The sequence below is a fragment of the Pollachius pollachius genome, assembly GCF_949987615.1.
Source record: "Pollachius pollachius genome assembly, chromosome: 4".
NCBI classification, from domain to species: domain Eukaryota; kingdom Metazoa; phylum Chordata; class Actinopteri; order Gadiformes; family Gadidae; genus Pollachius; species Pollachius pollachius.
Genome location: NC_136937.1, coordinates 33319951 through 33340161, shown reverse-complemented (window position 1 = coordinate 33340161; position 20211 = coordinate 33319951). Strand labels below are relative to the sequence as shown.

Genomic DNA, 20211 nt, shown 5'->3' with positions numbered 1-20211 from the left:
CCCGCAGCAAGAGCCCCTTTGGAGAGCATTAAGACCACTGCTCCTCTGGAGCTAGTGTGTATTGACTTCTGGTCAGCCGAGGATAGTAACAACAAGTCTGTGGATGTGCTGGTGGTCACTGACCACTTCACCAAATTAGCACATGCTTTCCCCTGCCAGGACCAGACGGCGAGGAAGGTGGCGAAGAAGCTCTGGGACAACTTCTTCTGTGTCTATCGCTTCCCTCAGCGTCTCCACTCTGACCAGGGTGCGAACTTTGAGAGCGAGCTCATCGCTGAACTTCTGGAGCTGGCTGGTGTCAACAAGTCTCGGACCTCCCCCTACCATCCCATGGGGAACGGCGGCACAGAGAGGTTCAACCGCACTCTGGGCAACATGCTACGGTCTCTCCCTCCCAGATCCAAACCGAAGTGGCCCCAAATGGTCCAGACGATGACATTTGTCTATAATTGTACGGCGCATGAGACAACTGGCTTTGCGCCATTCTATTTGATGTTTGGGAGGGTCCCTCGGCTGCCGGTTGACCTCCTATTCAAGAATGTCCTCCGTGACGAGACAGTCTGTGACTATGATGCCTATGTGAAGTCTCTGGTGAGCGACCTCCACTCTGCTATGCTCCTGGCTCAGAAGAACTCTGTTATTGAGCAGAAACACCAGTCTGACCAGTATAACAAAAAGGTCAAGGGTCTGCCTCTCTCCGTCGGTGACCAGGTTCTTGTGGCAAACAAGGGTGGCAAAGGAAAGCGTAAGCTTGCTGACAAATGGGAGCCGGTTGTTCACACGGTTGTGGCCTCCAAGCCTTCTCTCCACATCTATAAGATCAGGGATCGAGTCGGACATGAGAGGGTGGTGCACCGGAATCTCCTGCTCCAGGTCAGCTTCCTCCCCTTGGATGAGAGTCTGGATACCCTGGGCGTCGGCAGTGTGAATGATGGCTGCCCCATGTCAAACTTACCTGAGTGTGAGGCGTCAGCGATTGAGACAGACTGTGGTGCAGTTGATCCCACTATGGCTGATTCGCTCTCCTGGGTCAGTGAGGGTAACGATGACCGTACAGCCTCGTGGGTCCATGAACAGTCCCCAGTCAGGGATGAGGATGCCACTGGCAGTTGTGACTTACCTATTCAGATGGTCTCTCCTGCATTGGATGGGCTTGCTGGTGCTGGTACTCCGTTGTCATCCCCCTCCTCTGAGCCCCATGTCTCTCCGGTAATTGAAACTCATCCTCAGAGTTCTCAGACAAGTGATCGCCACACTTCAAGGTTTGGGAGAGTTATCAAGCCAGTCTTTAGGTTCATAGAGTCCATGGCACAACTGGAAACGGTTCTGGGTGTTCGGCCAGTATCCACTGTAGTCCATGTTTGAGCTTATGTGACAGGTGCCTCCTGGTATTACCCATGGCGAGTGAATTATTATTGTTTGTATTTATTTATTTTATTTTATTTGACCGGTCCGAGCATGGCCTAAGTATGTGTAGTGTAAATGGCACTTCACGTTGTCTATAGTGTTCACAGGGGCTTAGCTAACCTCTGGGTACTCTTAACTCTTTATTGGGTGGCAAATATTGCCGAAGTCTTGGTTATCTTGTGGTCAGTTTACAGTCCGGTCTGGACAAGTTTTATTTATGGCTCAAATGTTTGTGTAATTCTGGGGGGTGAGTGTAACAGGGTGTCATATCTCTTACTTTATAATTACACAAAATTGCCTTACAGTTTTGTTTTATTACCTGAAGTGTAGCTTTCTATGCCCCCTTATGTGCCCCTTTCTATTTGATTTTGTGCTTTGATTTGGCTCCTCCTCCTTCTGTGCTCCCGCCCACATTCCTGAGAACCCCATAAGTTTCCCGTGCCCCCTTGCCCTCTTCCCTTTGTTCTGGTTCCCTTGGGAAGAGATGTGTACATTTATTTTATGATCAAATCGTTGACCATCTTATAGTTTATCATTCTTTATATTAGTTATTTTGATTAAACATTGTTCAATTGAAGTCTGGTTTAAATATCCATGCAGATTTCAGTGTTTTGGGGAACTTTGTATTTTGTTGCGGTGAGCTAGCATACACCTGACCTTCGTGTAGTCATGCTAGTTCCCCTCCCCCTCTGTGTGCTTCGTAGAGGAGTTGGAGTTCTGTCAAGGTCACTTCTAAGAGGAAGCTGTTTTTTCATGTTTATCTTCAGGTATGTCTTTTATTTCTTTTATTTCTTTGATTTCAATCATTTTGTTATAATATTGTATGTATGTCCCTTTGTTCTGGTTCCCTTGGGAAGAGAGAGAGAGAGAGAGAGAGAGCAACCAATAAATGGACGTCGGAGTTCCCGAGTCCGGACAGAGATCGCGGGTCACGTCTTTCATTTAAAAAAACACAACGCAGAATCAACCGGTCACATAAGTACACAGGATACTGGCTCAGACTGAGTATAAGTACACAGGATACTAGCTCAGTATGAGTATAAGTACACAGGATGTGTGTGTGTGTACTGACTGTGTACTGTGTGTGTGTGTGTGTGTGTGTGTGTGTGTGTGTGTGTACTGGTGCGTACTGTGTGTGCACTGTCTGAGTATTGTGGGTGCGTGAACTATGTATGTACTGTGTGTGTACTGTGTGTGTGTGTGTGTACTGTGTCTGAGCTGTGTGTGTACTGTGTGTGCGTGATTGTGTCCACAGAAATCACTACAATCAAGGGGTTGATGGAAGTGACGTCTGCTGTTGAAGTCAAAGCTGCGTTTCCTAGACATTATATTTGTCTGTAAGCTACAAATGGTTCAACAAGCAAAACTCGAACTGAGTTGAAGGACAAGAGGTTTTATGATCGAAGATTTATTCAGCAATATAGGCCTAAATAAGTCCCCCTAAAACCATATGTTCTATCATAACTGAACTAATGCGGTCTGGACCACAATAAAGCGTTTAAATGTGTCTTTATTGCATTTTCACAAATAGGGAAAAGGTTTCACAAATCTGAAACTATGTTTTATATAATGTATAGCCTCACTGTGATAATCTAGTCCAGATTTGAAGAGTCTAGGTGTAGTGGTTTTTAATCAGGACTAGTTCTAAAATGGTCCAGATGCAAAAAAAACAGCGAAATCTCCCCTTTTTGGTATTTAAACTAATCAAATAAAGGTTACATAAATTGTAAACTGTGTTTTAAAGACTGTTTAGACTCTCTCAGATAATGTAGACCAAATAAAGCCGCTTTACCGCGACTGAAGAGGTTAAACGACGAAGAATCAGTCGCTCCATGCCGCTCGTTAAGAATCCCTTAACCTTTACCTAACTGCCGAATCAGATGGTTCGAATCGGAGGCCAACTTCAGCGTCGTAGTCGATACGCACACATTTTTAACTTGTGATTGAATGTGATCAGCACATTCAAATGACTTCTGTCACTTCCTTCTTTTAATTTGGAGTAGCATCAAGACAAACGAATCACTTGAATATTGAAGGCGTGTGTAAGCAGTGTTCAATTTACCACACGGGTTAGAAAAGCAGTGAAACATGAACTAACCTTGTGTCCTCTACAGTAAACTCATTATTATATACCAGTAACCTAAAGACAATATAAACGGTAGTAAACTGGTTGTTCATTATTATATACCAATAACCTAAAGACAATATAAACGGTAGTAAACTGGTTGATCATTATTATATACCAGTAACCTAAAGACAATATAAACGGTAGTAAACTGTCAGTAGTAAACATACCTTACCTTATCTATTCCGGGATTAAAATGCGCCTGATACGGTATAAAGTAATAAAAATATAATTGAAAGGGAAGAAACGGAGGTTGAAGTGTTCCCAAAACAAGTTAATCAGGTGAAAGGGATTAGAGCGGATCTAGAGAAAGATTGGTCTTCATGGCCGCTCAATGAGGAAGAATGAAGTTCAGATGAGGAAGTTGTTTGAACGTCTCAGGGAGGAAGCGATGTCACTCATCTGGCATCACGCAATTTTATGTAAAGAGAAGGTTTGAGACCTCACACACGCACACACTGATGCACACACACATGCAAACACGCGGGAACATGCACACGCACACACACACACACACACACACACACTAACACTCACAAACACACACACACACTCACACACACACAATCACCCACCCACACCCACGAGTTGGGAGTCGAGCGGCGGCGTTCTGCACAAGCTGGGGTCTTTTCGTGGTGAGTTGGTTAAACCAGAGATCAGCGCATTACGCCATCTAGTGCTGACGATGGGTGGGAGGGCGTCTCCGCTTCCGCTGCGGTTCACTTTGGTCTGACTTGAGCAATGTCTCTCAGATGAGAGAAGGCGGTTCTTGGGATCCTTCTTACATGTTGATCATAAGAAAGCATCGGGCCCAACAGAACCCCCAGACTCTGGACCCAGGACCTCTGGGAGACAGTGGAGCCATCACAGTGTGACCCAAGCACCCGGCCCCCCCAGACAAGGAGCTAGCTCTCCCGGACCAGGACCCGGCCCCACCAGACCCAGACCCGGACCCTTGTAGGGCCAGGGCCCAGCTCCCACAACACCTAACCCTACCCTCCCATGCATCTGTCTCTCCCCAGCCATAGCAGCCTAACCTCGGGGCTCTTATGGTGAGGATTGAACATTAGATGAGCTCATATGCGCTCATCTAAGGTAAGGGTCTTAACATATAAAACAAGGCATTGATAGCTTTGTAAGTGTACAGATTGTTTATTAAAAAGGACATTTTATACACACATTACCATCGGTAGTTCACCCGTCGACGCCATCTTGTTTTTAAGACTCGATCAGTAGATTGGCGAACGCAGAGATTGTGACATCCGTCAACGAAACAAAAGCTCTGTGTTCGCCAATCTACATATCGAAACTTCTGAAAATATACACAATATTGTAGTATGAACATGTTAAGATTAAACATCAATCAATAATTAAAATACATTTGCCATTAGAAATATAGTCTTTGTAAAACCTGCTTAGTTAACCTTAAGGAAGATCTTCAAAGTCTCTTCCTTTCATGGTTTATCAAGATCAACTTTCAGAAGTGTAGCACTGGGATTATAGTTGAGTACATGACAGTACAATTTAAATCAGTAAAACACAGTGTGTGTGTGTGTGTTCATATATACATGTTAGTGTTCTCTGTGTGTGTGTGTGTGTGTGTGTGTGTTTATATATACATGTGTGCTTAGTCCCTGTGTGTGTGTGTTAACATATGCATATCTGTGTGTTGGTGTTCATATCTGCGAGCGTGTTTGTGTGTTCATATCTGCGTGTGTGTGTGTGTTTGTTCATATCTGCGTGTGTGTGTGTTCATATACGTGTGTGGCTTTGTGTGCGTACGTGTATGTCTGATTATAAATGTGTGTGTGGTGTGGGCAGGCAGTTGCGCGTGCGTTTATATATGCATGTGTGCATGTGTGCTTGCGTTTGCACGCGTGTGTCTGTGTGTATATTTGAGTGTATATATATGCATGTGTGTGCGCACATGCGTGTGTGTTCATGTACGTGTGTGTGTGTTCATATATGTGTGTGTGTGTGTGTGTGTTCATATATACATGTGTGTGTGTTTGTTCATATATATGTGTGTGTGTGTGTGTGTGTGTGTGTTTCTATATGCGTGCGTGTTCATGTGCGTCCATAGACTCGGAGAGAGAGAGAGAGAGAGAGAGAGAGAGAGAGAGACTATAACTGACACAGAGACAATGAGCCACCAGGCCATAACCCCCCTCACCCCCTTCAGTGTCTGTGTGTGTATGCGCGTGTGCGCGTGGGTGCGTGTGTTTGTGTGTGCACGCGTGTGCGCGTGGGTGCGTGTGTGTGTGCGCGTGTGTGTGTGCGCGTGCGTGCTTGCGTGTGTCTATAACGGACACAGAGACACTGAGGAGCCGAGCTTTAGCCAAAGGTTCAAAAGCCCAAGGCCCTTAGGACCCGGGGAGGGCCCCACCCCGACCCCAGGGAGGAGGTCCTCCTGGGTGAAGGAGGACCAGAAGGTGTGGAGGTGTGTCAGTGTGTCTGAGGGCCCTCCTCCACCTGGGGACACTCTGTAGAAGGACAGAGAGCCAGCAGGCCGGTCCAGATACACTCCTACTCTGGTGGAGCCAGCGGAGGGGAGAGGGAGGACTGTTCTCCTACCGTTGTACCGGGCAGAGTAACGACCACCATGACAATGAAGACTCCAGGACTTGTTGTTCCCTCCAAGCAGGCTGTCATAACCCCGTCCTCTCCTTGTGATTCCTCTGTATGTCACTCCTATAACAACATCTCCTTCCCTCTCTACCTCCCAGTAACAGCGGCCAGTCAGAGCCTCTCTACCCAACACCTGGGGCCAGAGGTCAAATCTCTCTGGGTGATCCGGATACGACTGGTCCTCTCCAACCAGTGTCACCTTCCTGTTGTCCTCAGACAGAGAGAGTCGTCTGTGGGCCATGTTGGGGTCCAGGGTGAGTTCACAGGCATCTGAGGGAGAACAACACATGATGAGCTGCTGAACCGTTCTTCATCATCATCATCATCAACATCATCATCATCATCATCATTATCATCATCATCACTAGTGCTTGCATTATTCTTCTTCCTGTTTCACGTTCATCTACTCTACAAACATTAATTTAGAAAGTCTAAATAATATCAGAGCTACTATAGTTATAGGACTAGTTTGCTATAGCTTTAGAAATGGTAGTGCATATTGTTTATAAGATAATTTAAGTTAAACCTAAATGCAAATCCCATGTGTGTGTGAGTGGCTGTCCCAGTCAAAACATTGAAGCCTAAAAAGATGTATAAACTGAATCTACTCCCGCAATATTTTTTTACCTATGCAAATATTATACATCAAAAAGTTCAGCATGATGAACATATTGCTCCTCTGAAAAATCTAAGCTTTATTCAACATACTTTTCAAGATATTAGACTTTAAAAAGTTCCACTATACATCCAATGTAATCCACCTGTGTAAACCACAGACTGAACCAGCGGAGCTCACATACAGGCTGTAAACCAACTGTCGGTACCATAGAACTGGTTCATACATATTATACACAGACATGTACACATACATACACACACTTACACAAACATACCAGACATACATGAACACAGGGAAACATAGCTATATTTAACAATTATTCGTGTAGTATATACTAAAGTAATTCTACACCTCAGGCTCCGTGAATAGTGGGGAATAGCGAACGAATCAAATTGCGCCATCGCATAGGAGGTTCATGTGTAGCATACACTAAATACCTATTAGGGATGGGCGTGAGGAATCGATTACTCGAGTACTCCTCGATACAAATGAACTTGGTTGGTGGACAGGCAAACTCGAGTTTGCATCTACACACACAGACAAGTTTTCTGAAGTAAATGTATCAATGTTCTGTGTGGCGCCGCTGGCGCGTGCCGTGTGCACAAAGGAAATTAAATGTATAAAATTTTTTGGTGGCGCGCACCGTGCCTAGAGATGGATTTATTGATTCGTTTCCACGAACCAGTTCGCGTCATTCAGTTCGCCAAGAGGAGTCGTTCGCGAATCGTTCGTTCGTTCGTTCAGTCGAGTTTCCGGTAGCGGTGAATCGAATCATACACGGTTCTCTGAGTCAGTCAAACTCAGCCCCTCGTTCGTTAGTTCGTTCGTTCGTTCAGTCGAGTTTCCGGTTCAGTCGAGTTTCCGGTAGAATCATGGAATGAACGGCTCAGACTCAGCGCCTCCCTCATTCTCATTCTCATACGTCAACATTACAACTTTAACCAAACGCAGCGGGATGGGGGGTGTAGTTGATTATTGGATGTTTGACATATCAGCAAAATAATAGGCTTGATTTAGCAATGATGGTGGGTGTCCCGGGTGTTTTAGGCTCCCATAAACAGAACCCTGTGCAGCCAAAGACTAAATCTAGCTGCCAAAATGAACACTGCCTTCAAAACGAGAGCTGGTTAATTGTGAAAAATGCATTAAACTGTCATCAGACAACGCAGTTATACGCTATTGTAATGACCTCGCCGGTGACAAACCAGGTCACTGAAACCCGTAACCAACGGCAAAAAGCCACACTAACAACAACCGGTTACCTGGGCAACCCCCCAACCCGGTCCCTTCAACGTGCAAGCCCCCACCCTCCTGTTCTCCCAAGGCCCTCCCCCAGCTGACCTGATGATTCGCCCCCCACACTGATTGACAAGAAGAACATCCAATCCATGCACAGAGAACAACTGGCATAACGGACAACGAAATACAATGCAACACATAACACACAAACTCTTTAAATGTCCCAGGGTCGCTACACTATAGACTCTAGAGTTTCTGGTATAAAGGCTGGGACGAATTTCAAATGATAAATATGTACACTTTATGTTGAAAGTATACTGTCGCGATTTCCATGGAAACGAATTGCGCGGTGAGTAGTCTTCACAACGAGAGCTGGTAGGTTGTGAAAAATGTGGTATAAAGGCTGGGACGAATTTCGAATTATAAATATGTACAATGCATCCTTTAAATACGTCCATGCAACAGATGGCCAATGTCAATAATAGATAGCTCACTGACTAAGCCCATTTGTTTTTTCCCCATTAAACCTGTTGATTTCTGTCTCTCATTGACTAAAATTCAACGAGAGCGTCCTAGACTCAGTCCTAGAACAGCATACGAACGAACTGTCAGCGAGTCAGCGACTAGTGGGTCTGGGAGGAGTCGAGTCTGAGAACGAACGAGGCAAACGAGACGAACGAGGTGAACGAGAGAGAGGAACCAGTTCAGTTCGTTCGTCTTAACGATTCGTTCATTCGAACTGATCCGTTCGCGAACGAGTCAACACTAGCCGTGCCGTGTGCACAACGCCAGCATTCAAAGGTTAAGAGATGGCGGTTAGAACAAAGCTCAGCGGAGTATTGAAATACTTTACAGAAATAGGATATCATAAGGTGAAATGTAAAATATGCCAAGCGTAAATGAGCTACCAGAGTACTACAAGTACTATGCGGCAACATATGCTCCTGAAACACAACGGTGAGTTCGGGTAAGCAGACCTGCAGCAACCAAGTGTTTCGGCTATTTTCGCCCCCGCAAGAAGCATCTGTAATCCCGGCCGTGGAGAGAAGATCACAACGCTGAGTATTTTTTTAGTTCATTTGCTGCCGTTTTATTTGCAGCTTTAAATTATTTACAATGGTTAGGCTACTTGTTTCGTTATCCTTTAAACTGGTACAGGCCTTTGTTCGAAGTGATTTAAATTGTGAGACACATATTTATTTTTGTAAGGAAAATGTGTTTCGAACGTTTGCCAAAATAAATAATGAATACTCTGATAACTCTGACTGTTTTGATTGAGAATAAGCATTACATGGTTGGTTGGTAATATTGCCGTTCATCATTAGACCTATTCCTGCTGCAGATGCGTTGCATTCGAAAAATAGATTCGATTAAACGAGTACTCAATTGATCCTCGAGGAATTCATTCAATCACTTGAGTTTGATATTTACTACTCGTGCCCATCCCTAATACCTATACACAAGTTCACATGTGAATGACCGGACGTCACCTCCTGCTGGGTGGATGGACTTTCCATCTCAATAGTAAGTGTGTGTTGTGATCAATCAAACAGACACTTACACTTCTTTAGAGCTGGTTTCAGCCTCCACGCTCCACCGTGCTCCACACTGGGGGGTAAACGAAGTGAGAGCAGCATGTTGAAACATTCACCTTCATCATCTGTTGTCTCATCACTTTCTACACAACATGAGTTACACACAAGCTTCATCTAGCAGCAGCTTGAATCCTCGTAGGAGATTTTGTCCCTGAGTGGTGAGCTGTCCTCTCCATACCTGAGAGTGTCCAGTCTCCAGCGTGGATCCTCCAGTCCAGCAGAGAGCAGCGCAGCTCCAGAGTCTCCTGGGTGATTGTAGCTCAGGTCCAGCTCTCTCAGATGGGAGGGGTTGGAGCTCAGAGCTGAGGCCAGAGAAGCACAGCCTTCCTGTGTGACCAGGCAGCCAGACAATCTGCACACACACACACACACACACACACACACACACACACAAGCACACACGCACGCACGCACACACGCACGCACACACACACACGTGAGAATTATTACTTTTCTGGAGGTAAATTTGTTCCATGTCCTCTGATATGGAAGTTGTGGTTTGACCTGTTTGACCATTGAGTGAAACTGACCTGAGAGTTTCCAGTGTACAGTGTGGACTCCCCAGTCCAGCAGAGAGCAGCTTCACTCCTGAATCCTGCAGATCATTGGTACTCAGGTCCAGCTCTCTCAGACTAGAGGAGTCTGAGCTGAGAACTGAGGCCAGAGCTTCACAGCATCTCTCTGACAGCTGACAGCCTTTCAAACTTCACACACAACAAACAGAACACGTGAGAAACTGTGATTATTGTTGTATTTGAAATTTGTTATTAGACATGTGTTATTAGTTTAACTAAATGTTAATACAGTAGATCTTAAGAATAATCTATTATTCTACTTTACGAAACAACCTTAATTTCCAGCTTCCAGATTATGAATAGAATAGGAATATAATAAAACAAACACCTTATACCATCATTAACAAACTGAAACCAAGGATCAATCAGAAAACTTACACTGGTGTGTACTTTGTGCAAAGTTTCATTTAAATGTCACCACAGCACTAGTGTATTCAAGAGCATGTAAAGAAATGCACTATTCAGGATGACACAGAAGAAACAGAGAAGAAAATAAATCCTAATTGGAGTATATTATCCAATCAGCAGCCGGTTATTATCAGTAGGTATTTGATTGAGGAGGAGGAGGAGGATGAAGAGTTAGTTGGTGATGAAAGAGATGTTGCGTCGCTGGTGGTAAAAACAGAAACAGACCCCCTATCAGTGCTTATGTTAATTTGTAAAGTGGGAGGTCCCAGAGCGCAGAGGGGGGGGGGGGTGGATCCAGTGACTCAAAACGGGGGTTGATAACGGAATACACTGCCTACGTAGCTTCTCTGACTAAACCTAAACAACGCTGTGTGTACATCAGGGCATATTTATTTTAATTACAGAACATTTTACACTATACTGCATGGGTGGGGAATGTGAAAAAAAAAGAATACATGGCAACAATCGTTTTCACAAGCAGCAATCATCCATCAGACTATTAAATGAACCAGGATCCATGGATTGCTGCGTGCGCGCCGCGGTGCACCGGCTACGACATGCACACTGCCGTGCACGGACAGTAATGTGCACGCCGCGGTGTACGGACCCGGACCGCAAGGTGCGCGCCACAGCTTGAACTTTGGGTTAAACTGCGTTCCTTTGACGTTGTGGATTAGAAAATAATCCATTATTTTACCGTTAATATCAATCTAAATTAATGCACTGTCAAATATGGATCTTGTTAAAACTCAAACGTGAGATTTTACTGGGGCACAGCAGATCAATACTGGTCCTCTGATGTGGAAATTGTGGTGGAACTGTTTGACCATTGAGTGAAACTGACCTGAGAGTTTCCAGTTTACAGTGTGGACTCCCCAGTCCAGCAGAGAGCAGCTTCACTCCTGAATCCTGCAGATCATTGGTACTCAGGTCCAGCTCTCTCAGACTAGAGGAGTTGGAGCTGAGAACTGAGGCCAGAGCTTCACAGCATCTCTCTGACAGATGACAGCCATTCAGGCTGCACACACAATAAACAGAACACGTTAAAGTAACTTAGATCTTTTACTTTTAACATAATGAAGGACTTGTGTTGAAAATCTTTAATTAGAGATGTTTTATTAATTTAACTAATATAGACATTAGATCCTTTTGTTTATTCAATATTGGAGTTTTTTTCTAGTGTTTGAGACGTGTATAGTATATTAATTTGACTTTTTATTGTAGTATCATGTATTTTTTGTAATTTATTGTAATACATGTTACAGTTCATCTACAGAGATGTTTTGTTTATTAGGGCTACAACCAGCGGCGGTTACAAGGGGGGGGGGCTAGCGGGGGCTTGAACTCCCCCTGAAAAAGGCAAGCCCCCCCCCCCTCCCAAAACCCCAAGTTATTTTGTTATGACAAATATTTAATTTAATTTAAAAATATGTTTTTAATAATAATGTGGCGAGAAGAACAGGAAAGACCAGACAGGAGCCTATGTTATAAATTTCAGCAACTCTGGTGGCCCATTATCCACACAACCCTCAGAGACTTCATGTAAACACACACACCTGAAACACACACCCTATCGCCCACAACCACGACTGCCTCGGTGCCGCCGACCCTCCCAGGATCCGTTAAGGCATGTGGTGACGCCAACCATGATCGCCACAATAATATTATAATAATATATATTTTTATATATCATTATATGAAGACATCGAACTGACTTATATGTAACAAAGCTGAGCTAAGAAATCATATTTTTCATTTGTGTAAGTGATGATGGCCGTTGCTGCTTGTTGTGTGATTTGAATGGTTGATTCGTATCATAGCGTATTGTGTAGTAATATTTTTTGCGTCAAAATATGTCAGCCTCTGCTATAAACAATCTAGCCCCCCGTAGCTCCCTCAATCATAATTACTTGGTGCCACTACTGGTTACAACTAATAAGTAAATGTTTAAATATCACTTAGCTGGGCGATCTCTACAAAGGATTAAATAATCTCCTCCTTTGTCTCTTCCCTCTCTCTCCTTTTTCCCGCTCACTCATGACTCTCACCCTTCCCCGAAATGACCCGGACATCTCTGTATCAACGCATCCTAATGGTTAAACCCAAACAGTGTCCATATAACCAAACGTGGTGAACAAGGTTAAAATGTTTTAAAGTAATGGGTTACCTTTATTAATAATAAACGTATATTTATGAATCTATCCGTATCAATACTTATTCATACATATAGCTACATATTTAAATACAGATGTATTTAACTATTATTAAATAATATTTTTTTTTATTCCTTATTTCTTAATTCATAATAAATAGAGCTTTTGAGTTTGACTTTTCAACCTTGTTACACAATATAACGTTGTGTATATTGAGATACATGTTATGAGATAACCTCGAAAGATGTTTTCTATGTTATCGTAACTTTTATATTCTACTATAAGGTATATTGTGTTGTGTGTATTGTGATACATGTTATTAGTGAACCTACAGAGACGTTTTGGAGGCTTTGACCACTGGCAGCAGCCTCTGAAGACCATTCTCTGAAGAATCGTATTTCTTCAGGTCAATCACGTCCAGCTCTTCTTCTGATGACAGTAGGATGAAGACCAGAGCTGACCACTGAGCAGGAGAGAGATACTCTGTGCAGAGACTTCCTGATGTCAGGGCCTGTTGGATCTCCTCCACTAGAGAACGGTCGTTCAGCTCATTCAAACAGTGGAACAGATTGATGCTTCTCTCTGGAGAGAGATCTCCACTAATCTTTTTCTTGATGTATGACACGGTTTCCTTGTTGGTCTGTGAGCTACTTCTTCTCTGTCCCAGCAGACCTCCTAGGACAATCTGATTGGTCTCCAGAGAGAGGCCCAGAAGGAAGCGGAGGAACAAGTCCAGGTGTCCGTTCTCACTCTGTAAGGCCTTGTCCACGGCACTCTGGTAGAGGAGGAGTTCATCGAAGGTTGGTTGTTCATCTGAGAGCCAATTGACCCCAGTGTCGATGAAGGACATAAAGACATAAAGTGCAGCCAGAAACTCCTGGAGGCTCAGATGGACAAAGGAGAATACCTTGTCCTGGTACAGCCCACACTCCTCTTTAAAGATCTGGGTGAACACTCCTGAGTACACTGAGGCTGCCCTGATATTGATGCCACACTCTGCCAGGTCTGCCTCGTAGAAGATCAGGTCGCCATTCTCCAACTGGTTAAAAGCCAGTTTTCCCAGAGAAACAATGATCTCCCTGCTCTCTGGACTCCAGTGTCGATCTGTTTCAGCTCTCCCATGATACTTCCTGTCCCCCTGTATGGACTGAACCCTCAGAAAGTGGCTGTACATCTGAGTCAGGGTCTTGGGCGTCTCTTCTCCTATCTGGGATTTTTTGAAGAAGTCCTCCAGAACTGTAGCAGTGATCCAACAGAAGACTGGGATGTGACACATGATGTGGAGGCTTCGTGATTGCTTGACATGGGAGATGATTGTGTTGGCCAGCATCTCCTCTCTGAATCTCTTCCTGAAGTACTCCTCCTTCTGTGGGTCGGTGAACCCCCTCACCTCTGTTACCATGTCAACACACTCAGCAGGGATCTGATTGGCTGCCGCAGGGCGTGTGGTTATCCAGATGCGAGCGGAGGGAAGCAGGTCGCCCCTGATGAGGTTTGTCAGCAGCACGTCCACCGAGGTGGACTTTGTGACATCAGTCCAGATCGGGTTTCTCTGGAAGTCCAGAGGAAGTAGACACTCATCCAGACCATCTAAGATGAAGACAACTTGGAACAGGTCATATCTGTAGATTATTGCTTCTTTGGTTTCAATAAAGAAGTGTTGAAGAAGTTCCACCAAGCTAAACTCTTTCCCTTGCAGTAAATTCAGCTCTCTGAAAGTGAGGAGAAACGTGAAGTGTATGTCGTGGTTAGCTCTGCCTTCAGCCCAGTCCAGAGTGAACTTGTGTGTTAAGATGGTTTTACCAATGCCTGCCACTCCAGTTGTCATTATTGTCCTGATTGGTTTATCTTGTCCAGGTAACAGGTTAAAGATGTCCTCACATTTGATTGCTGTTTCTTCCTTGGCTGGATTCCTGGAAGCTGTTTCAATCAGTCTGACCTCATGTTCCTTGTTGACCTCTCCACTGCCTCTCTCTGTGATGAAGATCTCTGTGTAGAAGTCATTCAGACCTATTGGCTGTCCTGCTTTAGCGATTCCCTCAAACACACACCTGAACTTCTTCTGCAAATTAGACTTTATTTTATGTTGGCACTCGAGAGCAGCAGATCCTAAATGAGAAAAAAACAGAAGACATCAGTTAGTGGATGGTGATCAGTGGAAACAGAGGAAACAGGTCAATATTTCCTTTTAATTATAAACTTCATGATATTTAGTGTCTTCATCACTTGTGGTCGGAGAAGCTGGTCTTGTCAAGGACTGTATGTAACAGATTCAAAATCTTTTCCACAGCAATATGATTGGTCTAATGGGAGCAATAATGATAGTGAATCAGTTGAAAGTGACTTACTATGCTGATATAACAAGATAGTGTTTCATTTATTCTGAGTTATTCTGCTGTTGGTATCAACGGCGTAACCACGCATTCTTTGGGGGGGTCGTGTCCCCCCCAATGTTGAGAAAATACTAACCTGTCCCCCCCAATATACAGCAGGATAAAATGTAAAATATATGACATGTTCTCTTTTTATGAACCTTGTCAATGGATCGGTCTCTTGTTATGTCTTATTTATTTTCAATTTATTTCCGTTTGTTAAGAATCCCCCCTCCTAATTGTACACTTGTGCGATTTAGTTTGAAACACCTCGCGACTTTCTGCGTTGTCATGGTTACCCCACACTCTTTCTTCAGTGAGAGCCAAGAAAGTAAAGAGTAATGGAGGATTTGAGGTTACCGGTACGTAAAAAGCAGAAGAAACTGGACCAACAGCCAAGCATACGGAGTTTTTTTCAGACAGTAAGTAACTTGATACCGAGCTTTGAGTAAGCAAATAAAACGAGTAGCCTCGTAAAAGTAGAATATTAAATATAGCTCATGAAGGTCAGTCGCTGTTCTTTTGATAAAATGACATGGTTACGATGCAGGCAGCACAGAGAGAGAAGGAGAGAGACAGCCTAGACAGGCATGCTGAAAGCAGTGGCCAGACAGGGACGTGCTCTGAACATGCAGGTGATCAGGTGAGTCATTTGAATGTAAGTAACGTTATTTAACGTGTTGGAGAGGAGGTAACGGACAATTTAAGGTTACTTAAAAAGCGGATAAAACTGGACCAGCAGCCGAGCGTACACGTTTTTTTTTTCTCCAGACAATTAGTAGCTTGATACCGAGCTAAATGTGTGAGTAAATAAAACGAGTAGCCTAATTAAAATATGAGTCGCTGTTTTTTCTGATAAAATGACGTGGGGTCACAATGCAGGCACCACAGAGAGACAGGGAGAGAGACAGGCATGCTGAAAGCAGTGGCCAGACAGGGACATGCTCTGGACATTAGGGCTTTGACTTCGAACTTCGTGATTCGAATATAATTCGAATATCAAAAAAATAAATCAAAATTCGAACGAATATTAGGCAGCCCTTAATATTCGAACCTTTTATGGGCAGGCCAAGAGGGAGAGACGTCGGAGAACCCGATGCAGTCTATTCATAATATTGTAACGACCACGGAAGAGGCAGTGAATGAAGTATTGATTAGACAGGGATTTATTAGAAACATAATAAACCGTTGGAACACGCAAGAGGCGTTCTACGCATAGCTGTAGAAGACCATTCTAGGCGTTCTACGCATAGCTGTAGACCGTCAAGTAGTAGACATAGACACTGAACATAAATAGTATGTACTAAGTATTCGGATTCAGCCCAGGTATTACTGAAGGCATTTAATGGTCAAAATATTATTAATAAATATTCGAATATATTCGAATATTAATATTAATAAACAAACGAAATTCGAATATGATTTTTGGGCAAAAGTCAAAGCCCTACTGGACATGCAGGTGATAAGGTGAGAATTTTGAATGTGAGACTAGACAGCCTTACAACATTGTTTATAAACTGGGCCTACATGTCAGCAATACATAAAAGTAGCCTACTTCTAATACAAGCAGAGTATATAGACCAAAATGATCACGAAGGTCAGCCACTGTTCTTCTGATAACATAATGACATGTGGTCACAATGCAGGCAGCACAGACAGACAGGGAGGCAGAGAGGCAGGCTGAAAGCAGTGGCCAGACAGGGGTATGCTCTGGACATGCAGATGATCAGGTGAGGAATGAATGTGAAATATAATGCAATTTAGTATTGCACAAAGACAGTCATTTTAAGTATGAAGCTAAGTAAGGCATTACAGGTACCTGCATCTTGTGTATGATAAGTGAAAATATACAGGTAATTCCAACGCTACACGTTATATTTCAGGAGACTGACAGGGAAAGAGAGACAGAGCCAGGCAGAGGAGGCAGTGGTTTAGATCAGCATAAGGAGGAGCTTGGTACCTGCCCACACCAGCCCAATACCCGCTTTATCGAAACTCAGTCCCTGAAAAATAAAACGCTCAAATTTCAGGACAGTTGGTTTAGGCAGTACAAATGGCTTCACTACAGTCCCTCACTGAAAGGTGTGCTTTGTTTTTATTGTTCCAAATATTTTGGAGAACAGAAATCCGCTTTAGCCAGTAAGGCTGATGGTGCTTTTATCAACACTGGTTTCAGTAATTGGAAAAAAGCTCTCCAAAGGTTCTCTGAACATGAAGACAGCGATTGCCATTCAGCAGCGGTGACAACATATTTGCACCAAAAACAGCCTGTCAGTACTCAACTTTCCTCTCAGTTGCAAAAGCAGCAGCAGGTGGCCAGGAATAGTTTCTTGAAGATTGTGGGGGGGGTGATGTGCTTGGCCAGACAGGGCAATGCTTTAAGGGGGCATGACAACAAAGAGGGCAACTTCCACCAGTTAATTAAGTACAAGGCAGAGGGTGATGAAGAACTTTCAAGCTGGCTTCAGCGGCACAACAATTTCACCGGCCCCAAAATTCAGAATGAGGTCCTTCAAATTGTCAGCAACACAATTGTACGCGAAATAACACAGGAAATCCACTCATTGCCAGTGGTTCAGTTTTCCCTTATAATTGATGGGACACAGGATGCAGCAGGAGTTGAGCAAGAGTCCTTCTGTCTGCGCTTTGTTGACAAAAACTTGCAGCCCAGAGAGGAATTCATAGGCCTGTATCAGGTCACATCCACAACTGGAGAAAACATAGCTAGTGTAGCTAAAGATGTTTTGATTCGCCTAAATCTCCCACTTTCACAGCTACGAGGTCAAACCTACGATGGGGCAGCCAATATGTCTGGCAGGATGCAAGGTGTGCAGGCTCATATCAAGAAAGAGCAGCCTCTTGCAGTATATGTTCATTGTGGGCCACACTGTGTCAATTTGATCACCCAAGCTGCCTGTGTATCCGCCCCCGTTATAAGAGATGCAATGCAGTTAGTGCATGAGTTGGGCGTTTTATTCAATCAGTCTGGGAAGTTCAAGGCTATCTTCACAGCTGTAGCAAAGTCAGATCGAACAGCTACGCATACATCTTTGAAGCCTCTCTGCCCCACCAGATGGACAGTCCGAACGCCAGCCATGCGCTCTGTCCTCTCACAATATGAATCTGTGCTCACAGCCACAGAAGAGATGTCTCAATCCACCACGATGGAAATGTCTGCAAGAGCCAGTGGCCTTCACAAAAGCTTTTTGAGGGGCAATACCATTCTCGGCATCATTCTGGCAGAAGATGTCATGGCTGTCATGGAGGAGCTGAACATTTCTCTGCAGCAGAGAAGCCAAACTACATCAGGGATGCTGGCTGCTGTAGACCATGTGAAAAGAGGCCTCCAGGCCAAAAGATCTGAAGTGCACTTTGACTGGCTGTACTCCAGAGGTTCTCAGATTGTCACATCTCTTAATCTGCAGCCAATCAAGATGCCTCATGTGCGGCAGCCTCCGAAGCGCTTCACTGGTCCAGCCACATCACATTCTCACTCCACTGCCCAAGCGTACTACAGAATGCAGTACTACAATACCTTGGACACTGCTGTGGTGCAATGCAATGAGCGCTTCAGCCAGGACGGGCTTCAAAGACTGCAAAAATTAGAGGATGTACTCATCTCTGGGAACATTGATGCAGTTGTGGATGAATACCCAGAGTTGGATGCCATGGCTTTAGAAGTGCAGCTGAAAATGTTCCAGGCCAACTACACTTGTACAACTTCCTCAGAGGTAGCAGACACTTTCCGGGAAATGGTGCCAGAGGTGCGACATCTTTTCAAGCAAGTCGAGATCCTTTTGAGACTGCTGATGGTTGTTCCTGCCTCCTCAGCAGAGGCAGAGCGAAGTTTCAGCGCCTTGAGACGGCTGAAGACATGGCTGAGAACCATGATGACGCAGACCCGGCTGAACAACGTTGCCATTTGCCATGTTCATCAGGAAAAGTTGGATGCTTTGGACAGGAAACAGATCTGTCAGAGCTTAGTTGAGCTTAATAATGAACGCCTCCAGGTTTTTGGGTCATTTATTTAGTTAATACTTTTCCATCTCAGTCCTATGCTGCCTTTCCTTTGGCTGTAGCACTTTTACACCTACATAGACATCCCATGTTCATTTCTCTTCTGTGTTCCAGTCAATGTAAATAATTTTCAGTGTAAATAATCAGACTTGCTTTTTATAGTAAAAATCAAGATTTTAAGTTTCATGCTTTGTGCAAGTCCCTGGAATTAAAAGTCCTCAGCAAATTTTTTTGTTAAAGTCTGTACATCACAAAAGTACATCAGTAGTTGTCCTAATTAAAATAACATTAAAAAAACATGCTTTGGGTTTGTGGTATTTTTCCATTGGAAGCTATCCTTTTTGCTACAGTACTACTGGAAGAGCATAATTGTAATTGGTAGGTGTGTTTAAGGTCAGTAAGCAACTAACCAAAACAAAGTGTGTGTGTGTATGTGTGTGTGTGTGTGTGTGGGGGGGGGGGGGGGGGGGGGCGGGGCAGACATTACATGATTACACTATTCCTTTAGATGTGAATTCAAATGGTCAATGTAGTCCTCGAAACTATGTTCTAAATGTCCACATTTTCATATATAAATATAGAATTGTAGGCAATGCACTTAACAAATAATAATAAAAAATTGGACCCCCCCAATGTCTAAACCATGGTTACGCCCTTGGTTGGTATGATGTACAATGTTTAAAGGTGTCATTGCATCGTTTTTTATTAATTTTGCGCTGGTCACTAGTGGCAATGAATCCCCTGTGAGTTGGTTTTGGTAAAAATATGCTCTGTTTCACGCTGTTCTAGTGTGGTGGAGATGGTGGACGGGAGGAACGCCAGGATTTTCGCTCTTACTCATGAATATACATGATATGCAAATGTCTCGCCTCTGACTGGCTAACAGCAGTGTCCGTCACAGTAATACAAACAACTAAACATCCAGAGAGACTCAGAGAGAGGGAGAAGGAGAGAGAGACAGAGAGAGACACACAGAGAGATCTCTTGTCCAAGAAAGAAGAGTTGAGGAAGAAATGGTTGGATTGGACAATCATTCACCGTGACAGCGGCCCAGGCACTCCCGCGACTCCGGT

The 20211-nt window shown here is 44.0% G+C and overlaps 2 protein-coding genes across 34 annotated transcripts in view; both read right to left on the bottom strand.

Annotated features, from left to right (window-relative positions):
- The window catches only part of LOC307074323 (protein NLRC3-like), a 270634-nt gene extending 266789 nt beyond the window's left edge, over positions 1–3845 (bottom strand). The window contains exon 1 of the mRNA XM_079734412.1: positions 3708–3845. The gene's annotated coding sequence lies outside the window, so the exon portion shown is untranslated. The remainder of the gene's footprint in view (positions 1–3707) is intronic.
- An 815-nt stretch (positions 3846–4660) lies between these two features.
- Positions 4661–20211, bottom strand: part of LOC307074318 (uncharacterized protein) — a 128070-nt gene continuing 112519 nt past the window's right edge. For 29 of the 33 annotated variants that reach the window (XM_079734393.1, XM_079734368.1, XM_079734371.1 and 26 more), the window contains 5 exons: positions 11441–11614; positions 10144–10317; positions 9792–9965; positions 9580–9626; positions 4661–6430 (listed from right to left, as the gene is read on the bottom strand). In XM_079734393.1, coding sequence (XP_079590519.1) covers positions 5832–6430; positions 9580–9626; positions 9792–9965; positions 10144–10317; positions 11441–11614 — 1168 coding nt within the window. In that variant the 3' untranslated portion in view covers positions 4661–5831. Of the gene's footprint in view, positions 6431–9579; positions 9627–9791; positions 9966–10143; positions 10318–11440; positions 11615–13081; positions 14859–20211 lie in introns of all 33 variants that reach the window. The other 4 variants (XM_079734377.1, XM_079734383.1, XM_079734385.1 and 1 more) reach the window with 3 other exon arrangements.